At 41.9% G+C, this 22,392-nt stretch overlaps 2 protein-coding genes across 3 annotated transcripts in view; one reads left to right on the forward strand and one right to left on the reverse strand.

Annotated features, from left to right (window-relative positions):
- The first annotated feature begins 28 nt into the window (after positions 1-28).
- PSMD10 (proteasome 26S subunit, non-ATPase 10) lies at positions 29-13,066 on the forward strand. Of its 2 annotated transcripts, none has more exons than XM_075538814.1 (5): positions 29-188; positions 6,121-6,219; positions 7,779-7,925; positions 8,019-8,106; positions 11,263-11,400. In XM_075538814.1, exons 1-5 carry the CDS (start codon positions 75-77, stop codon positions 11,268-11,270), a joined length of 456 nt encoding a protein of 151 aa, XP_075394929.1. In that variant the 5' UTR covers positions 29-74; the 3' UTR covers positions 11,271-11,400. The 2 variants fall into 2 exon arrangements, with proteins under 2 accessions (XP_075394929.1, XP_075394928.1); XM_075538813.1 differs by having other exon boundaries at positions 31-188; positions 8,019-8,185; positions 11,263-13,066.
- Positions 13,067-18,237: 5,171 nt separating this feature from the next.
- VSIG1 (V-set and immunoglobulin domain containing 1) overlaps positions 18,238-22,392 on the reverse strand; it is a 34,342-nt gene continuing 30,187 nt past the window's right edge. Inside the window, exons 8-9 of the mRNA XM_075538442.1 lie at positions 18,730-18,841; positions 18,238-18,543 (exon numbers count right to left, since the gene is read on the reverse strand). Coding sequence (XP_075394557.1) covers positions 18,238-18,543; positions 18,730-18,841 — 418 coding nt within the window. The remainder of the gene's footprint in view (positions 18,544-18,729; positions 18,842-22,392) is intronic.

Genomic DNA, 22,392 nt, shown 5'->3' on the forward strand with positions numbered 1-22,392 from the left:
TTTGATTGGCAGAAGGAGACGGCGACGTGAGGCGGTCCTTGGGCGGGCTTCCCAGCGCGCGTGAGAAAAGCGAAATGGAGGGGTGTGTGTCTAACCTGACGGTTTGCAACTTGGCCTACAATGGGAAGCTGGAGGAGTTGAAGGAGAGCATCTTAGCCGATAAATCCTTGGCTACGAGAACGGACCAGGTAAAGCAGAGGTGGTACCTCTTCCTGAGCTAGGCGGTGGCGAAGCCAGAAGCCATACCGGGCTCTGTTGGAGCTCGGCCCATTCTGTGAGGTGTAGCCCCCGCCACGACGCCTCATCCGTGGCTCCCCCTCCCACCCGGTACCTTCGAGGTCCCAAACCAGGCCTAGGCCACAGGCCTCGGGCTTCTTTAGACCCAATACTGAGCTCCGTACATTTGAACTGTTTCTAGAACGTCGGACCGAGTTTCTCAGCCATGCCCTTAACTAGTGGCGAGTCCGCGAGGAGGAAAGCTTTTAGGGTAGGCTCGCCTTCTGAAACTTCACTGTAGCGAGTTTATTTGACCGAAACACAAGCCTCGTCTGGGCCAGGCAGTTTGCTAGGCGCTGGGGATGCGGTTGAATGGAAGAAGCCGACAGTAACAACTGTCACGAGCAAACAAAATGGTTCCGAGTGGTAGTAACAAGTACTGAGGAGAGAAATTTAGAAGGTGCCTCATTACCTTTCCTTTCACAGCGTTGGCCTTAATCCGCGCTGCAAAGTACAGAGGGTTCGAACTAGAAGGGTGTGTGGGATTGCCTTGGGATGAACGAGGACTGAAGTGAATGGGCAAGCTCAAAGGACCTTTCATCCTGAGTTTCTAGAATGTTAACGGTGACCTCCGTAAACCCACCAAATAGGAAGGGCCTTTAGAAGGTTCCTTGAAAAACTCCCATTGTCTTTTCATTCCCTTTTCCCACCAACTTTTTGAAACCCATTGTGTTTAAAGATTGCCTCCTATTGGGCAGGCATTGTTCTGAGCGCCAGAGACAGTGTGCCATGTCTCCACGTGGTGGTGTTTGGGAAGCTAGTTGGAAACCAGGAAACTTCTTTTCTGGAACTTTCCTTTTATTACTCCTTTTAAAAATGGCCCCCACCACTACCAGGTGTTCTTTCATGATAATCTGAATATAGATTGAATAATGATTTACTATTAATAATAATGCCTTGAGAATTTAGTGATTCTGCTGCACATTGGTGGCATCAAAAGGGGGAGGCTATTCAAGTTCAAGACACTTTTAAGAAAGATAATTGCAATTTGGGGGCCTTGCCTGAATCCTAATTTATGCAAACCCAATGGCAAAAAAAGGGGGGCAGTTGGGAGACAATTGAAATCTGACTAGAGACTGGCTATTCGATATTGTAAAGGACTTAGGTTAATTTTAATATCTGTAATTGCAAACCACTAACTGCATAAGGAATTATCTTTATTTTTTCAGGGATGCACCTGAAGTATTTAGGGACACAGAGATAAAATATTTGGAATTTGTTGCTTGCAACCTTCAGCAAATAAAAAATTTAGAAGATGAGGCAAATATGGCAAAGTTTGAATTCTTTAACCTATAAGAGTTCCTACTATATTCCTTCTGTTATGTACCTGAAATATTTTTGTAATCCAGTTGAAAGTAATGTGTTTTAAACATAGGCGTGGCTAAGTAAAGGAAGAACCCTGACAGTGCAGTGGGTTACTTGGGATGCTACTAACCTCACGGTCAGACGTTTGGACACCACTTGGCACTCTGCAGGAAAAAGACAAGGCTTTCTACTCCTATGAAGATTGCCAGTCTTGGAAACCCCCTAGGGTAGTGGTTCTCCACCTTCCTAATGCTGCGACCCTTTAATGCAATTCCTCACATTGCGGTTACACCCCCACCATAAAATTATTTTTGTTGCTACTTCATAACTGTAGTTTTGCTGCTGTTATGAATCAGGCGACCCCCATGAAAGGGTTGTTTGATCCCCCAAAGGATTCACGACCCACAGGTTGGGAATCGCTACCCTAGGGCCTTTTCTACCCTACCCCATAGAATTCCTAAGAGTCTGAAGCAATTCAATGGCAGTGAGTGAGTTTGGGCTAAGAAATTTACAAGTATAAATTGAGAATCAGGACTACTAGCTTCTTGCAGACAACAATTGTATTGCACGTCTCAGGCATTGAATTTTTTACACGTTGAAGGTCTGTGGCAACCCTGAGTGGGGTGACTGTTGGCACCATTTTCCCTACAGCATGTACTCACTTCCTATCTATCACATTTTGGTCATTATAATATTTCAAACTGTTTTATAATGTTATCGCATACTAAATATTGACTACTAGACAATATTAGGACAGAGTAGATTTGAAATTACTGATCACAATATTTGTACATGTCTGCTTAATATAAGGGATGTATGGACTTGTTATATGTAAAAGCACCCAATAAAATGATTTATTAATTTTAAAAAAAAGAAAGGACAGAGTGGAATGTCTACTTTGGCTTTCTAAGGCTATAAATACGTACAGGAGCAGTAAACATCATCTTTCCCATTCAGAGTGCCTGGTGGTTTCGAGCTGCTGACCTTGAAGTTAGAAGCCCAACTTGTAACTTACTATGCTACCCAAAACTCCAAACTCACTGCCATCGAGTCGATGCTGACTCAAATCAATGCCTGGCCCCCCGCACCACCCCTCCCCACCCCCCCCGTGGGTTTCCGAGACTGTTTATGGGAGTAGAAAGCCCCCTGCTTATCCTGTGGAGCAGCTGATAGTTTTTGAACTGTATTCCTTGTACCACCAGGGCTCCTTTAATAAACTACCAAAAACCTAGCCAAACTCACTGCCATCGAGTCAATGCCAACTCAGTGACCCTGGAAGATAGGGTAGAACTGCCCGGTGAGTTTCCAATGCTGTAACTCTTTAGGGAGTACAAAGCTCTGTCTTCCAGAGTGGCTGGTGGTTTCAAACTGCTGACCTTTCAGACCTCGGCCCAATGCATAACAACTATGCCACCAGGGCCCCTCTTTAACAGATTGCATTATTTTTCTCCAGTACATAAGAAAGTTAGGTTTAATAGACTGCATGCAATTTAGTATAACTTTCATTTACATTGGAGAAAAATTAGCATGGCTCGCTTTTTTGGTGAGAATAACTTTATTGATTTAATGTGGAACCAAACCTGCACTATCCCCAAGCTCTGACTGGATGAAGAAAACAGCAAGATTTTGTTGCTTCCTCTTCTGTGGGCTGTTTTTTGTTTTTTCAATGATCGATAGTAACAAAAAGAGTTTATTCAACAAAAAGATTAAAATGTGAAGCGGTCGTTTCTCCACATCTCGGTCTATACACTTCTGAAGGAGGCGTTTCCATCTCTCTAACCCTTCCCTGAAGAATGTCGCATCCTTTGATTTATGCCGCATCAAAGCAGCAGTGTGGGCATCCTCAAGGGACTCAAATCGTATTCCTTTGGAATGTTCTTTGAGTTTGGGGAAGAAAAAGAAGTCATGGGGGCAAAATCAGGGCTGGAGGGTGAGGGAATGTTCCCAGTGAGATTCTTGGAGGACGGCACATGCTACTCTCAAAGAATCATCAGGTGCATTCCTGTGGTGGAAAACCATCCTGTGGTGGAAAAGCATCCTGTGGGGCAGCTTCTCTTTAATCATCCTATATCTTTGATCACGATTGCCCCTTTTGAACCTTAAAACAACCATAACCTTCTGAGCTGACTTCTTGGCTTTGAATTTGACTAGCCATTAGAAGCCACTGTTTGGCTTGAGCCGTGCTCTCTGAATTTGTTCATAAAATCATCTACAGTGGCTGCATTGTTTCAAAGACTCGGGTTGATCTTTGCACGGTTCTTTTGGTACCCATTGAGTCTTACACCTGCTGAGCCAAGATGTTCATTGAAAGTGGAAAATGACCAAACTTTTGAGATGCCAGTTTTATTAGCTAGCACTCCAATGGTGATTCTACTCTTTTTCCCCCCACCAATTTCTGGACTTCAGCTACAGTCTTCATTCGTTGGTGCAATTATTGCCATGGGAGGGGGCCCTATCTGACACCTCTTGCCACAAGACAGGTCAGATAGGCCTCCACTCTCCATCTTTACCAATTCTAACACCAGCCATTCCTTCCAAAGCACTTCTTTGCTGGGTTCAATCATTCATTGCAACGGCCACACAGAACTCACAAACAATACTCACAATTAAGAGAGGTTATTAGGGGGGTTAACAGGTTACAGCACATCAAGATCTGCAAAAATTAAGGATACAGTCATTGGTCCACAAGCAACACCTCTCCTCAGCCAGAAGCCAAGTCTCACTCTAGTCCTTAGCCTCTCAGCCATGTGGTCTCTTGGCCTAGGCCTCTGTGGGCCAGGAAGCCAGCCCACTGCTCTACTGTACAATCTCATAGTCTCAGTGCTGCCCCTCTGTTCTATTTCATGGTCTCCTTGCCTGATCTCAGCAGTAGACAAGACATCTCGAATGTGCTCTTCCAATGGTCTTGGGATTTCCCTCTCTGCTCCTGCTTCATGCTCATCCTTATGGGGTGGCGGGTGGGGACGTAATAGGGGTGGTGGTAACTAAAACCCAAACCAACCAATCCCCTTTGTTAGTATTATGCATGCCTTATTTGCATAATCCCACCCAAATCCTGTGGTGGGAGTTAGACATGGCTAGAAGAGACATATTCAGAAATTTCACTTCACAGTGTTGGTTAACTACCTTCCCTCCCTTGGCTAGTCTTTGCGATCTTGACTTTCTTCTAAAAACTTGATCCATCTAAAACCTGTAGTTTTCTGTGGGGGCAGCAGTCCCATCAACTTGGTGCAAAAAGTATCAGTAATTGGGAAGGAAGCCTACTTGAGTTTTGTCAAAAGTTCGATATTAGGCCTTACCTCAAATTTTGATTCTCTCCCCATGGCACAAAAAGTATTCCTTTTTTTGGAAAAAGGTACCCTAAGGAGACTAGACCATGAGTGTGCTCCTGAGAGAATGTGTCTGTAATCATCCACTGATCACAGGGACATGTTTAAGCATGTATTGTTGGTGGTATATATATAGGGACTCGAATCATGGTCACAATACTTTTTCCATTACCTTCATATATGTATGTATATACTATAAAGTCTCCACCAGTTTTGTTAGCATTTCATTTCCACAAATGTATGTTATTTTTAGAATATCTAAGTTGGGGGTCATTTTGGTAGGAGAAATTTCAAAGTCAGACGGATTTAGTGTAGTCCAACTATACACCATGGACTAACTAATTATGGACACATGACTAACCCTGAGAAGCTTTAATTTCCCCATCTGTACGATGGGAATTATTTCTGTTTTATAGGGTCTGTGTCTGACGTGCTTTGTCCCCTTCTTTTCTTTTGATGATAACAGTAAAATATTCCACTGATTTTTGTTTTATCTGTTTGTTTGTGGTGGTTATGTTACGCGTTGGGCTACTAGCCTCAAGTTTAGTCAGCACTTTGAAACCACCAGCCCTTCTGTGGGAGAAAGATGAGGCTTTCTACTTCCATAAAGAGTTAGTCTTAGAAACCCACATGGCTAGTTCTACCCTCTCCGTTGGGTCGCTGTGAGTCTGCATTGACTCAGTGGCGGGGAGTTTGGGTAAGTGAAATTCAGTTGGTTGGGTATTGTTGTTGTTTTGTGCCCACAAGCATATGTGCTATTTAAAGAGACATAAATAATAAGCAACCAAAGCTCTCTTTCAAAGCAGTGAAATCACTTTCAAAATCTACTTTCACTGATGTATTTAGCCCAGAATTCAGCAGTGTAATCCCCCCTTCCCCATAATACTAAAACCTGGAAACCAGGAAACTTCCCTTTTCTTGAATGTTCCTTTCTCACTCAGCCTGCCAATAGACTACACTTAACCTGTTTTGCTTTCATTATGTTCTAGCAAATTTTAATAATTTCAAATGTGAAGATGTAACGAAACTTGGTTTCTCTCTTATGCCAGTAAGTAAAAGGGTGAAAGGCGGCTTACCTGGCAATGCAGTGTTTTCCATTTCTTGGTTCCAACCTATCGGTGTCTAGGCGTGATTTTTTTTTCTGCTTTCTTTGTCTTATTTCTACTTCTCTTCCAGACCATTGATCTTATTGCTTTTGTTTCCTTTGTAGGACAACAGAACACCATTGCACTGGGCCTGCTCGGCGGGACATACCGAAATAGTTGAATTCTTGCTGCAACTTGGAGTGCCAGTGAATGATAAAGATGATGTAAGTATTAGGCGGAATTGATAAAGACTCAGTTATCTTTAGACTCCAGACTGGTGTTTGGTTAGCATATAAATGAAAGTCGGAACCTATATGCCTAGGAAGTTACAGCATGGTCTTGGTGACCAACACAGACTTAACCGTCACATTATTTTAAAATGGTAGTTTTGCCACTCTGATGTAAGATCAACAGTCTGACTTCTCTTGACCTCGTTTTCCCCTAGCCAAACTAGAAATGGATTTCTAGGAAATGTGAAGGCTTAATAGAGTTTAATATAAGAGACTTGTATTCATTTGTGTGTGTGTGTGTGTGTGTGTGTGTGTGTGTGTGTGTGTGTGTGTGTGTGAGAGAGAGAGAGAGAGAGAGAGAGAGAGAGAGAGAATACTGAATCATGAGCCATAGTGGCATGCTCAGAGGTATATTTTGAACTGCAAAGTTGGCTGTTCAAATCCATCAGCTGCTCTGTGAGAGAAAAATGAAGCTATCTGTTCCTGTAGACATTTACAGCCTCAGAAGCCCTACACAGACCAGAGTTGCTATGGGTCGGAATCAACTCAGTAGCACTGAGTTTGGTTTGAATAATGAGAGACTAGATACCATATTTTGATATATAGAGAGAGATACTGTCACAGTATTGGTCATTTTAAAATTAAACTGAATCAGGATGGAAAACTTTTTGTTGGTTATGATTCCTTTTGGAGAACATTCACTGAAATAATATTTACAATAGCAAAGAAATAACAGTGAGTTTCATGGCAATCACTGTCATCAAGTCGGTGCTGGCTCACACCAACCCTGGTAGGCCAGGGGAAAACTGCCCCTGTGGGCTCCTCCGACTGGACCTCGTTTCTGGAGTAGAAGCCCAGTCCTTCTCTTGAAGAGTGCCTGGTAGTGTCAAACTGATGACCTAATTAGCAGCCCAGCTCTTTACTACGCCAATAGGACTCCTTGGAATAAGGCATAACCATATGATAAAACAACATGCAACCAATAAAGCTCTTTTTCCAAAGAAAGAATTTTCAAATGCTCGCAACCAGCAGCTAAGTGGAAAATGAAGCTCACAAACTTCCGTTCAGATGATCCCAATTTTGATTTAAAAATTAATGATAATAACAGGTAAAAAACACATTAAAATAAAAATGAATGTGTTATAAAAGACTCAAACCAAACTCAGTTGAAAGCAACTCATAGCGACCCTATATGGCAGAGTAGAACTGCCTCGGGGGGTTTCTGCAACTGGTATCTTAAATAGAAAGCTTCATCTTCCTGCAGAGCAGCTGGTCATTTTAAACTGCCAACCTTGGCAGTTAGCAGCCCGACACATAACCCACTGCCACCAGGGCTCTGGCTGTGTTGATGGAGTTTTCTCATCTTTTTCAGAAGTTTTAGTTTCCAAAATGTCTATGATGTTTAATGAGGAGAAAATGAGAAGTGACTTTTTTTGCTTTATTTTTTTAAATAAAAACATTTGTGCAAAGTTCTCTGTAAACACTGCTTATAAGTCTCTCTTTAATACCTGTACCTTTTCTTCCCTGGTTTTTGTCTGTCCCACCTCGCACAGGCAGGTTGGTCTCCTCTTCATATTGCTGCTTCTGCTGGCCGGGACGAGATTGTCAAGGCCCTTCTGGGCAAAGGTGCTCAAGTGAATGCTGTCAATCAAAATGGCTGCACTCCCCTGCATTACGCAGCTTCCAAAAACAGGCATGAGGTATGGCCCCACTCCTGGCATGCTGCTTCCAAGGAATCAGCATTTATACACGCACAAGTAGATCTTGGCATTTCTGTTCTTCTCCTTTTCCAGATTGCTGTCATGTTATTAGAAGGTGGGGCTAATCCAGATGCTAAGGACCATTTTGAGGCTACAGCGTTACACCGGGCAGCTGCCAAGGGTAACTTGAAGATGATTCATATCCTTCTGTACTACAAAGCATCCACAAATATCCAAGACACTGAGGGTAACACTCCTCTGTAAGTGACCAGTAGCAGTCATTCGTTTATATTCTACCTGACACTTGCCTTCGTGCCATAATTCCTAACCATGATTTTTTTATTATTATTTTGCTTATATACCTACTACTTGTCTATGGCAAAAACATTTTTTTGAAAGTATACAGAAATAGTTCAAATTAAATATTGTCTATCATTCCCCCCCGAAATAACTTTTAATACATTTTTTGGATGTTTCCCCCAAGCTTTTGTATATGAATATATATTTTATGTGTGTCTTATACATACATATACATTACATATGTACACACACACATAAAGGGGTTTCTAAAAGTTAATGGGAAAATACCACTATCAATTCTGTTTTCCCACAAATTTACATATGTATGTATATAAATATGTGTGTGTATATATATATATGCTTTAAATATAAATATGTGTGTGTGTGTATTTTAAACAGAATTTTGATCATACTGTGTATTCACTTTCACATCTTATTCTTTTCCCCCAATGGTATATTAAGAGCATTTTCTAATGCCATTAGATTTTTTATTTCAGTGTCGATACAATGTTCTACCTTAATGTAGTTACTGCTCTATGAACTGCTTATTTGAACTGTTTTGAGTTTTTCACTATTGTAAATAGTGCTGCATTTGACCAACTTTGCAGATCCCCCACCACCACCCCCAAAAAAGAAACACCTGCCATACTACTGATTCTCCTACTGTAGACTCCTAGAAGTAGAATTGCTGGGCATGAAACAGATGCATTTTTAAACTCCTGACGGACATGACCATTGCTTCCAGAGGAGTTGTAGCTGGGTGCTCTCCCACGATCCTGTAGCCCTCACCAACACGGAAATCCCCCTTTTGTGATTTGAAAAATGGTATTCCTTCATCATAATTTACATTTGATAAACAATTTTCAGGGAAGCTGGATGTTTTTAAAGTGCCTGGCTAATTCCATTTCTTCTCTGAATGGTGACTTTTTGTGTCCCGTTCTCTTTCCTTTTAGGGAATGGCATTGTTTCTACCGAACGTTTTTTAAGTGCTCTTTACCTGATGAACTAAGAAGATTCATCTTTTTCTTTCTTTTTTGCATGTTTGTAACTTTCTATTATGAATTAGGTGATGGTTTACAGAGCAGAATAAAATATGTATCTCTTGGACCATTCATTGGAAATGTTTTCCCAGTTTGTCTGCCTTTCCATTTTGTTCATGATATTTTTTAAAAGACTAGAAGCACTAGCTGTATAGGCAGGCAACCCTATTAGTCTCCCCTCATGACTAGGAAGCCCTAACCCACCTGGAAATTACTTAGTCACTCGTATTTTATTGTAGCTTTGTTTTGTTTTTGAATGCTTCATTGATTTTCTTGAAGAGTGGCCATTACAGTTTGCATTGAACTCTTAAATCCATCTGGAGTGGATTTATGTGTACCATGCAAACCAAACGTCATTTTTTATATTTTTGTCCCCTTAATACTTGATTACTTGCTGAAGAGTGATAATGTTTTGATTAAGAAAGCAAATGAATCTTCAGTTTAGCCAATAGTGAGGTTCAACCTTTTTCCAACTTGACCTTCACTCAATTTCTTTCGAGTCATATTTTCCTAGCTCATAGTTGTAAAAAAAAGAATTGTAGTTCTTGGCAACCATCTTTAGAAAGACCTGCACAAAAAACGAAAGAAACACCTACACATTGCAGCTCTTTTCTCCATACCTAGAAAGGCAGACTGGCCTAGAGGAAATTAAGGAATCCGACAATGTAGGCTTCTCGGAAAAAGTCATAGGATTTTGGAATGGCTAGATTCTGTTCAACAAAGAGCCCTGGTGGCATAGTAGGTTGTGCATTGGAGTACTAACCACAAGGTCAGCAGTTTGAAATCACCAGCTGCTTTGTAGGAGAACAGTGAGGCTTTCTACTCCCCTCAAGATTTATAGTCTCAGAATCCCAAGGGAAGCAGTTCTGCCCTATGCTCTAGTGTGGCTTTGAGTCAAGATCCACTCAATGGCAGTGAGTTTGGTTTTTCGGTTTGGAGATGTTGTTCATGGCAACCCTAAATTTCACATGGGGTCATCATGAGTCAGAAGCAGTAGATAGCAACTGCTTTGAATTTGTTTTTTTAGAGTTGTTGTTGTTTTTACCTTCTGTTTGCTCAATCAAGTTCTATCGCCTACCAATTACCGTATATACTCGAATATCAGCTGACCCGAATATCAGCTGAGGCACCTAATATACCACAAAAACTGCATTTAAAATGTGCTGGAAAACTCAGCTTATACATGAATATACATGGTATGTGCGTTTAAAGAAGTTATTTAACCTTGCTGAGTTGCTTACTGGGTTGGATTACGCTAACCACAAATAAGGCCAGTGGTTTGAACCCAAAGGGCCAGCTGTACTCTGTCTTGTAGAGTCACTAAGAGATGGAATCGAGAATCAACTCGATGGTAGTGGATTTGAATATGAGGTTAGTGATGCTTCCCGCACCAAATTGTGGAGAGATTGAAATAACATGTAAAGAACCTAAACCCGGGCTTGGCAAGCTGTAAATGCCTAACAATCACAAAGGTTCGTTTCTTTCCCTGTTCACTTACTGCTCAGCTGGGTTACTATAGGCAAAAAAAAAACAAACCAAAAACTGTAACCTGCCACCATTGCAAGTGTAAAATGGTGATGATAATGCCTTGCTGACTTAGACTAGCCATAAGGGCCAAAGGAGACACAATCGCTTCCATTTCTTGTACAAAATGTAAACCACAAATGTGTGAAGTATTGTTAGTGACCGTATGAATTGAGGTTTATCTAAATTCTAACCTGGAGTCAGAATTTGGGGAAACCACTTCTTATTCCATCAACTAAAGTTGTTCTTTCTTAGGCTGCCATTCAGAGAGGTCCCTTCTCTTCTAGTCAGCCCAGCACTGTAAGGCGTTTGGGCTGACTTTTAAACTCTATGAACAGTTTTCCTTGCATAAATTGATTTTCCTTTTCTGATAATATAACTTTCCAGTTATACCACGCCTAGTCGTGTGCACTTTAGATTGCCTTGCAGGTAATCCTAACCATGATTAATGCTCTTTATGATCCCGATTTCAGACACTTAGCCTGTGATGAGGAGAGAGTTGAAGAAGCGAAACTGCTGGTGTCCCACGGAGCAAGTGTTTACATTGAGAATAAAGAAGAAAAGACACCCCTGCAAGTGGCCAAAGGCGGCTTGGGCTTGATACTCAAGAGAATGGTGGAAGGTTAAGCAGCCTGGATTTTTTAAAAGTCATTTTATTGGGGGCTCTTAAACAGCTCTTATAACAATCTATACGCCAGTTGTACAAATGTTACTATCATCATTTTCTTTCTGTTTGAGCCATTGGCATTAGCTCCTCTTTTTCCCTCCTACCCTTGTGAACCCTTGATAAATGATAAATAATTATTATTTTCATGTCTTCCACTGACCCACGTTTCTGTTTTTCTTTGTCAATCATTGCTATCGTTCCCCCTGCTCCCCCTACCTTCTTGGTATCACTACTCCCAATTCTGTTCCTGAGGGATTTATCTGCCCTGGATTCCCTGTGTTGAGAGCTCTTGTCTACCAGGGTACCTACTCCAGTCTAGCTGGATTTATTAGGTGGAGCTGGAGTCATGATATTGGGGTTGAGGAACCCTCAGGAACCAGAGGAATGTTGTGTGTTTTGTCAGTGCCATACTGCACCCTGGCTGATTCATCCTTTCCTGTGACCCTTCTGTGAGAGAATGTCGAATTGTCTGCAGATGGGTTTTGGCTCTTCTGAAGACTGGTAACCTGATTCCGTCAATACCTTTAAGCAGCTTGAATTTATTTTTGCGTGTTTTGTGGGGTTTTTTTCCCTCCAGTGTTCTGAAAACTATTGAATCTTGTTTCTGCTGTGAAGGACTTACAACCTGCTTTCCAGGCATTGACTGTTGGAGTCATTCTACCGTTGTATATGACCCTATATTGAGCTTTGGTCCGTCTTGAGCCAGTGATTCTGTGCCTGTTGTGGGTCTTTAACACCCACCCATGTACCCTCTGTCCCCCTCCCCTCCCCGAGGCACAGCACCACCAGTAATGGCAGGGGGCCAATGATTATTTTGCCAAATGTCTTGAGGTGGATGCTAGAATGTTCCTACACAAGTTGAAGCACATCCTAACTTGTTTTACAAGCTCACCAAGGCCTGTGCCAAACTGTTGGTTTTGTCCAGCGGTAAGGTTTAATTTATTTTTGTGGTAAGAATATTGATAATATATATTTTTATTAATCATTTTGGGGGGCTCAGACATTTTATAATAATCCATACTTCAGTTGTATTAAGCATGCCTTGTACATATGTTACCATCATCATTTCCAGAACATTTTCTCTCTACTTGAACCTTTGGTATCAGATCCTCTTTTGTCCCCTCCCACCCATCGCGAATCCTTGAACAATTACATATTATTATTATTTTATATAATCTGTTTTCTTCCTTCACCCACATATCTATTGTTCATCCCCCTGGTAGGAGGGGTATTATATATCCAGCCTTGTGATCGGTTCCCCCTTTTCCCCCCTGATTCCCCCCCTTCACCTACCCTCATAGAATCGCTACTCCACTACTGTTCCTAAGGGGTTTCTCTATCCTGGATTCCCTGTGTCGAGAGCTCTGATCTGTACCAGCTGTACTGCACCCTAGCTGACTGGTCCCTTCCTTGTGACCCTTCCCTGACTGGATTCCCAGTTATCTACGGATGGGCTTTGGGTCTCCACTCCGAGCCCCCTCATTCACATCAATAGAGTTGTTTTGCATCTATTTGATATATTTTTGTGGACCACATTTTGAGGTGGGGGGCATGTCATCCAAGTTTTGTATTCATAAACACTAAAATACAATAAAACCATGAAAAACGAATAGCCTGTGTATCCATGTTACCTTTTTAATTAGCTATTTTCCTCCAAAATAAAATAGGACATTTTAAAGTAGACCTATATCACACCATCCTTGTATTGAAAAGAATATTAAGCTTCTTCAGTTGGTATGTAACAGAAAAAAATATTTTGATTTGTATTTTGGCAGGAAAATGTTTAGAAAATATGAAGGGGCCTCAAAAAGTCCGTGGGATAATGGAATTACAAATTAGTGGAATTTTTCCTGGAATATTTTGAAGCCCCGCACACCAATTTCTTTTTTCAAATGACTACACCCACTTAAGCCTTCATATACTTTGGAAAAACATTTCGGTTTAGGGTAGCTTTAGAATCAAAATCGGTAAAGCAGGAGCTGCAGCTAAATAAGCAACGTCATCCTGTGAGACGCTAATTAGGTCTGGAGCAAAGGAAATTAAATGTAGACTTGATCTCCATTTAGGGAAGTGGGAAGTATCTTAAATGATTATTTGGCCTCCGATTGAATGAGCTCCAAGTGACTTCTAATGACTATGTTTTTAACATTTAGTTTCATGCTGCAGATAATTGCTTGGAATAAGTGATCCAAAGGAGGCTGCAAGCGTGCACTAATTTGGACTCTAGCCCTAATGACCAGTAGCTAAAGTGAGTTTTGTAAACATGAACTGGGGGTGGCTGAGAGACAAACCCTTTTTACAAAGAAATTTGGGAGTGCTGATCTGCACAAATCATCAGGGCAGTATCTTTTGATGGAATTCAACTTGGTTTCTTTAATAATTCTGAGTATGGGATCAAGGCCAAGGAAAATCATTTGCCTCTCATATTGTTTAGCCTGATCCACAAAGTTGTGCCTAATGGCCAGCAGGAATATAAACATTGCATAGACATTTCCTCTTCATAATATTGTCCGAGCAAATAGGATGTGTTGGCGTAAAGGAAAGCTCATCCTAGTTCATGAGTAAACAGGACAGATGTGGAACCAAGCCTCAGACGCTGCATATCTATTGACATTTTAAATCACTGTTTTGGACAGACTAAGGATATTGTGACCATGGATACTGATCAAATTGTTACCTGTTCTGGAGAAATCTGAAGGGGATAAAGCTAATTCATATTCTTGTAGACCAAATTTTGAGGTGGGGATGAAGTTTATTCAAAGGTAGCAAGTTTTACTGTTCCTTCCAAACTGCGCTCTGCAGACAGATGACCATTGTAAATCTGAGCTGTGCAGACAAGATGGAAGAAATAGGCACATGGGAATGATCTGTAGTGTCTTTTGCAGATTACCCACAATTTCCACAAGAGTATGACATTTCTGGGTCAATCTACATTTTATACTTGATATCTGTGACAGAATTGAGTTGTCCATGTGACCTATGTTTTGTTTTCCCAGTTTGCCAACGACTGACTATTACATGGCAGACCTGCAGCTTCTTGTTTCCAAACCTGGAGAGCATGAGGTGCCCCCTTTGAGGATATAGCTAGCACCCCTGTCACAGTTTCATGGACCTTCTAAAGTTGTATTCAGGGACTTGTCTGTACCATTTTCTGGGACAAGGATTCAGTAGCTTACATCAAAATCTCAAAAGAATCTGACTTGCAGAAAAACACCTCAACACTCAACATGACCAAAAACTGGATCAGTTGTCCAAATCTATCAGCATCGACTCCATGGCAGTGGGTTTTTTTTTAATCATTTTATTGGGGGCTCATAGAACTCATTACAATCCACACATACATCCATTGTCAAGCACATTTGTAAATTTGTTGCCATCATTCTCAAAGCATTTGCTTTCTGCTTGAGCCCTTGGCATCAGCTCATTTTTCCCCTCTCACGAATCCTTGATAATTTATAAATTATTTTGTCATGTCTTACACCATCCGACATTTCCCTTCACCCGCTTTTCTGTTGTCAGTCCCCAAGGGAGGAGGTTATATGTAGATCCTTGTAATCTGTTCCTACTTTCCACCACCCCCTCCACCCTCCCACCACTGGTCCTGAAGGGATCATCTGCTCTGAATTCCCTGTGTTTCCAGTTCCTATCTGTACCAGTGTATATCCTCTAGACAGATTTGTAAGGAAGAATAGGGGTAATGATAGTGGGAGGGGGGGGGCGGTTGAGGAAGGAAGCAGAGGAAAGATGTATGTTTCATAGTTGCTACACTGCACCCTGACTGGCTCATCTCTTCTTCGTGACCCTTCTGTAAGGGGATGTCCAGTTGGTGATGCCCTTTAAGAAGGCAGCATCCATCTCCATTGTACAGGTGAAAAAACACCCAAGCTAGTTAGAGGGAACAAACAGTACTAAGAATTTGCTTTCCTGGATCTGAACCTATTTTTGCCTCTTAATAACTCATTTACATCCACTCTGGTCCTTTGATTTTCAAATTGGCTTATGTTTGGTTTTTTGGTTTCCGGGTTCCTGAGTCAAACTTGACTCAATGGCATTGGGGTGGAAGCCTCATTATCATCTCGGGATTCTTGGTTTAGTGTGCTTTTAAGCTAAAGCTTCCGAGACAAGTGGGACTGTTGAGTACTATTGACTGGTTTGAACCTTTTTATGAACCTCAAACCTGTTTTCCTTTATGTACATATTTAAAATAGGCTCGTATTACGAAAACACGGGCTTGTTCCATTTAAAATGAGCAGGCTTGTTCCATTTAAAATGAGCAATGTGACCTCCTCCCTGGGAGATGGACGGCAGAGAAGGGGGGAAGGGAGACTCCGGATAGGGCAAGATATCACAAAATAACAATCTGTGGATTAACAAGGGCTCATGAGGGAGGGGGGAGCGGGGAGGGAGGGGAAAAAAAAGAGGACCTGATGCAAAGGGCTTAAGTGGAGAGCAAATGCTTTGAGAATGATTGGGGCAGGGAATGTGCAGATGTGCTTTATACAATTGATGTATGTATATGTATGGATTGTGATAAGAGTTGTATGAGCCCCTAATAAAATGTTAAAAATAAATAAAATGAGCAGTTTGATGCAGCTGTAAGAGCATTGCACTGGGAATCAGGAAAGGAGGGATCTAGTCTTGACTTTGTGCTACATGGCAAACTGTTTTCCTCATTCCAGGCCTCTCCTCTACGACTTGGGTAGGGATACATAAGAATGACTACATTCACCTCCTACCTCACCCACTGAGATCATTTTTGTCATCTCCCACCTCCATGTTCATCAGGGCTGGGGTTGGACTTGATCTCAAAGCTGGTTTTATCTTTGAATGTCTCGCTAAACGTTCCTTAAAAGGAGTTAGACATAGACACAGTCATGCAACGTAAGAGTATATAGTAGCGCTCTCCTCCTCTGCACTAGCATGTTTGTCAATAGCGCACAAGAATTGGGCATCGTTATCAATGCTGTGTAAGCATCAAGACAAGAGCTAGCTCTTATTTTACTGCCTGTTTTTTGATCAGCACTTACAGAAGGCCTGGTTCATAGTAGCCACACCATAAAAGGCTAATGGGTTCTGAGATTCATGGGTTTGGGGAGAGAAATCTACACGATGTCGGTAGAGTGTGGTGGTTTGGTTTTTTAAGGAACCAACAACCAAAAGGCTATTCAGAAATCAGCTAAAGCAGAAACCCTTATTGGTTTCTGTATTGTAAATTTTGTATTTTTTATTGGTTTCTGGTTTTTTATTTTGTATTTTTTGGAATTCTTTTTGCTGTTAGGAATCCCAAAGCTAGTTGGGGGTTAAGTTAGGACTACCCAGTTAAATATTAACTGTGTTGCTGTTGTTTCCTGTTGGAGTCAGTTCCAGTGCTAAAGCCCCTAGGGCAAAACGGATCAGTCCTCACTCTGAATCAGAATTCTGCTGAAAGAGTTTGGTTAAAGCTCAACTAATTAGGATATTGGGGTAATGGGCTAATTCATTATTTTGTAATCCATTCCTGTCAGATTCACTATGTTGATTCCAACTCAGTTTGTCAGGGCAATCAAGATCATTTTAAATTATGATTCTACCACACAGCACAGTACCGCCTCCATCCGCCCTTCCCACACACACCAGAAACACGTCATCCACAAATTTAAGTGCATACTGTATGATTCCCTCTATTTAACAGCGCCCTCCCCCTCCAACCCATTCTCCCCCCACCCCGCCCCCAAAGGGCAAAGCTAGTCATCTCAATTGAAAAGCAGATCAGTGATTGTCTTTATCCAGGCTGGTGGTGGGATTGCTTGCACAAAAGGGGCACAAGGGAGCATGGTGGGATGGTGGCAGTGGATAACTAGATCATGGTGGTTGAACTTGTGTGCTTACTTACATCTATTAAAACTCATCCAAATTGTACATTTGATATGGGGGCTGTGGTTTTGGGGTATCTAAATTACACCTTAATAAAGTTGTTTCTAAAAGGATTCAACTCAGGAGTCATGAACATGAATTTTATTTATTGAGCCTTATTATGAAACTATGCTTGTTTACACAAATGAGAAAGTGAATGTTATGAGGGCGGGGGGGTGGGATGGGGTGGGGTAATGTGGTCAACCAAAAAATCTAATGGGTGAAAATGAGGTTCTATCAATGCATTTTAGTGACTCCAGATGTGTATAAGGAATATGAAATGTAGCAGATTATTTTGTTCATTGGCATCGTCTAGAGCAGACTTTAATTTTGACCTCGAACAGTTTCCTGATCTGATCCTTCCAAAGTGGATTGCATTAGACACAATGATAATGTTATATTCTCTTGAAGTGTCGCAGGTGTGTGTGTGTGTGTATGTTTATAATAGGTGCATATATATGTATGCGTATTTTCCCCTAGTCTGTGAGAGAATGGCGATGCATTCACCTAGTGTTCAATTTTAAAATGGTTAGGGTAACCGCAATCACTAAATATAGAAACAATATTGAATCTATTTGATGATACCTTGTCAAGTGTCCACGTGGAACATGGTGAAGAGAGAGTAGCCCAAAATGGAGAAATCTGGAATATATTGCCAAGTACGATTGCAAAACCTTTTAACTAACAAATTACTCACTCGTCAACTTAGTATTCTTAATACTGATAATGCAGGAACCTTTGAATTTATTATTTGGTATATTTTGACTCAGTTGTAGCATATTTGTACACAATTAAAAGAAAGTGGTTTAGAATGGAGGGAGGTGGGGGGTTGCTTATGCCAACTGAATTCTAAACACCAGTTGTGGGTTCCTTAGTGACTCACCCTATCTTAAACCACAGGCCTAATCTCCTCCTCACAGAGGGGCTCAATGGCAACCACAGGCTCCAGCTCCAGCACCACCTCGGGCTCCGGCTCGGGCTCAGGCTCGGGCTCGGGCTCGGGCTTGGGCTCAGGCTCGGGCTCGGGTTCAGGCTCAGGGTCAGACTCGGGCTCAGGATCAGACTCATGCTCAGGCTCAGGCTCAGGGTCAGACTCGGGCTCATGCTCAGACTCAGGGTCAGACTTGGGCTCAGGCTTAGGCTCAGGGTTGGACTCGGGCTTGGGCTCAGGCTCGGGCTTATGGTCAGACTCAGGCTCAGGTTCAGGCTTGGACTCAGGCTCAGGGTCAGGCTTGTGCTCCGGCTCTGGCTCCGGGTCAGGTTCAGGTTCTGGCTCCGGCACTGGCACTGGCACCGGCTCAAGGATTAGCACAGGTTTAGGGCCGACATCAGACTCCTGGGTAAGCTGCAGCTTGGCAGGCTTACGCTCTTGCTCCAGGACAATTTCATGGCCAGACACAAGGATGGGAGGTGGCAGTGCAGCTTCTATCTGGATGGCTTCCTCCTGTGGCATCATCTCATACTCCATACTTGGGTTTATCTTGGTCATCGGTCTGCAGCAAAAAAGCCCCAGGAAGAGCAAGTTAGAAGATGCAAATTTTTCCAGTTTCTTCATGTCCGTACACTGACTCTGTAGTTTCAATGCCCAGAGGTCACAGACAGTTTAGGGTAGCTGTGACTGCAAATATTCTGACCCCCTGGCAGAGCACGTGTCTCCATTTTAGGTTCAGCAAAATTAGATCCCTTCAATCTCATAAGACTTCACAAGAGACAGATCAGTGTTTGAAGGGTGGAAAATCTGACATCAGGATGAAAGGGCCTCAGGATCTAAGAAGGTCTTTGAGGGTCAGATGCATATAGCTCTGCTGCATCTCTGTATTGCCTACTCTATCATGATACTTGGTTCCTAGTTGGCAGACATCTTTGGACCCTAGTCACTTTGCCTTTGTGGAGTCCTTCCTCCATAAAAAAACAATTCAATTATGACTGTAGGCATGAAGGTGACTATGGAGTAATATAATGCATAGACTATATGAATACAAATTACATATATGAACAAAGTATACTGCCATATTAACATACAGTAAAACATTTTAATCAGCCAAACAACTTAGCTTTCTCTTCTGACTTTAAAATTAAAGGAAACATTTTCATGATTCCAACTTTGATTTACTTAGTATCTTAGGTGGCTTTGGCAAATGTCTTCACTGTCTAAGCCTCAGATTTCTATAACATGAGGATACAAATGCTGACTACAGGAGTTGCAATGGAGTTGTATGCAAAGGAATATGACTACTGCCCAACAGAGTGCCGGGTGCACAATAAATGATGTGTGACATGGTTGGAGCAAAGCTTTGGGGACCTTAATTTATTGATGTGGAAAGGACTCGACATGAGGGGAAACCATTACCAGGATCTATTAAAAATATGAACATGGTAGGAGAATTGTGGCACAATGTCAAGGAGGCCATATATGAAAACAAACAAGAGTCATTAAATGACAGGACAGAAAGGACCCAAAAAGGACATCAGCAGAGACTCTGAAACTTATTCTTGAATACAGAATAGCTACAACTAATGGAATAAATTATGTAGTAACTAGGCTGAATGAAAGATTTCAAAAGACAACTCAAGAAGACAAAATAGTGCAAAAACCTGGAGGTTAGAAAACCAAAAGGCAAGAATATGCTTGGCATTTTTCAAGCTTCAGGTTGTCCTACTGAAGGATTCTCTATACAAAATATGGGCATTAAAAGAAAATGGGAGGTAAGCAAAGCACAAAGGACAAGTACAACATGAGTCCACTGAGGTAAGCTTAAAAAAAAAACAGCAAAAGGGGCATAGGTTAAAAGCTACTGTATACAAAAAAATCCTGGGGCGAAGACTTGGTAGTATGGCAGGGACCAGACCAAATCCAGGGATACATATGGTAGCCAACTAAAAAGGAGCTTGGGAAAGCACATAATAATAAAGAAATTGGTAACAGGGGCACAGGGTACTAACCCACCGCAGGGGAGAGTATTGTTTGTATCTCCACAGGAAAAGAGGGACCAGACTTCAACCCTCCAAGATGTGAATGCAACATAGCGGCATGGAGTAGGGAGAGTTCTGAGGGGCCAGCCCCAATCCCAACTACATGGACAACTGCCCCTCCCCTCAGAAGAATTTATTTCAGAGGACGACTGAATGAGAGAGGGACATATCTGATCAGGGCACATAAGAGCAGATGAAGAGGGGAGAAAAGAGAGGAGCACATCCTGGCCCACCAGGTCTTCCCGCTCATTGCCGCCAGTCCACAGAGGACCACATGGCCGACCCCACTATGAGACACAATGTCCCTCACTGACCCATAGCCCTACAGGGGACAACACCAGAGACACAGTATGGAACTTGCACCCAAACTGATCCTGCCACACTGAGGCAAAACAGGAAGGGGGTGCAACAGAACAGCAAGGGAATGGAAGGGCAAGGTCCCCAGGGAATGCTGAAGGTGGGCTTTGGGGTCAGGGCTTCGTGCCCCAACAGACAGGACTGAAAAACACTCCTAAAGGCCAACAAACCATACTTGAACTAACCACAAGCTTTTCCTTCTTGTTGTGTTTTGTTGTATATTGTTGCTTGGTTTTGCTCTGTCTTGTTTTTGTGCATGTTATTATCTCCTCAGGTCTGTCTAAATAAGATAGGCTGGAAGAACAATCTGGAGGGAGGAGAAAACAAGGGGACCAATAGTTCTGGGGGAACATGCGAGAGTGGGAGGTGGGGGAAAAGGTAGTGGTGTTAACAAACCCAGGAAAAAGCGTAAAACAAGTGATCTAAATTCGTGGTGAGGAGGGTGTAGGAGGCCTGGTGGGGCACGGCACGATCAAGGGTAATGTAACCGAGAGTAATTAGTGAAACCCAAATGAAGACTGAGCATGATAGTGGAACAACAGGAAAGTCAAAGGAAATAGAGGAAAGAGCTAGGAGGCAAAGGTCATTTATGAAGGTCTAAATAATGGCATGTACATATATATATTTATTTATGCAAATGGGGAAATCGTTCTATGTGCATATAATTATAAGTTTAGTATTAAGGTAGCAGAAGGACATTGGGCCTCCACTCAAGTACTCCCTCAATACAAGAATACTTTCTTCTATTAAATTGGCATTCTATGATGCTCACCTTCCTGACACAACTGCTGAAGACAAAACAGGTACATAAGCCAAAGTGGTGAAGAAAGCTGATGGTGCCCAGCTATCAAAAGATATAACATCTGGGGACTTGAAGGTAAATAAGCGGTCATCTAGCTGAGAAGCAACAAAGCCCACATGGAAAAAGCACACCAGCCTGTGCGATCACGAGGTGTAGAAGGGATCTGGTATCAGACATCATCAGAACAAAAAATCGAAACAGAAAAAGAGGGTGGGTTGGTAAGGGGGGACCAATTACAAGGATCTACATGTGACCCCCTCCCTGGGGGATGGACAACAGAAAAGTGGGTGAAGGGAGACATCGGACAGTGCAAGATATGACAAAATAATAATTTGTAAATTATCAAGGGTTCATGAGGGAGAGGGAAGGGAGGGTAAAATTGAGAAACTGATGATAGGGGCTTAGGTGGAGAGCAAATGTTTTGAGAATGATGAGAGCAATAAATGTACAAATGTGGTTTACACAATTGTACATATGGATTGTGATATGAGTTGTATTGAGACCCTAATAAAATGATTTAAAATATTTTTAATTTAAATAAATAAAAAGAAAATGGGAGGAGTACACAGTCTTTATACCAAACAGTTGCACTGATGGCATTGACAGAAAGGGGGGCTTTGGGAATTGAATAGAATACCAGGTGAGATGTTACAATAAACCAATGCAACAGTGGAAATGCACGCCGATATTTGCCAACATATTTGGAAAACAGTCCTAACTAACTGGACAAGATCCTGTGCTCATTCTTAAAAAAAAAAAAGTGATGTAACAGAATGAGGAAATTATCTTTTTGGTAGCTAAGCGCCATCAGCTTTCTTCACCACATTTGCTATGCACCCCCTTTGTCTTCAGTGATCGTGTCAGGAAGGTGAGCATCATGGAATGCCAGTTTAATATAACAAAGTGTTCTTG

Source organism: Tenrec ecaudatus, chromosome X (assembly GCF_050624435.1).
Source record: "Tenrec ecaudatus isolate mTenEca1 chromosome X, mTenEca1.hap1, whole genome shotgun sequence".
Taxonomy (NCBI): Eukaryota; Metazoa; Chordata; class Mammalia; order Afrosoricida; family Tenrecidae; genus Tenrec; species Tenrec ecaudatus.

Excerpts from the sequence above, each read along its gene's own strand:
- PSMD10 (XM_075538813.1), top strand. The coding sequence starts at position 75 with ATGGAGGGGTGTGTGTCTAACCTGACGGTTTGCAACTTGGCCTACAAT. Across the intron at positions 189-6,120 it reads TGGCTACGAGAACGGACCAG|GACAACAGAACACCATTGCA; the intron begins GTAAAGCAGAGG and ends TTTCCTTTGTAG. Across the intron at positions 6,220-7,778 it reads CAGTGAATGATAAAGATGAT|GCAGGTTGGTCTCCTCTTCA; the intron begins GTAAGTATTAGG and ends CACCTCGCACAG.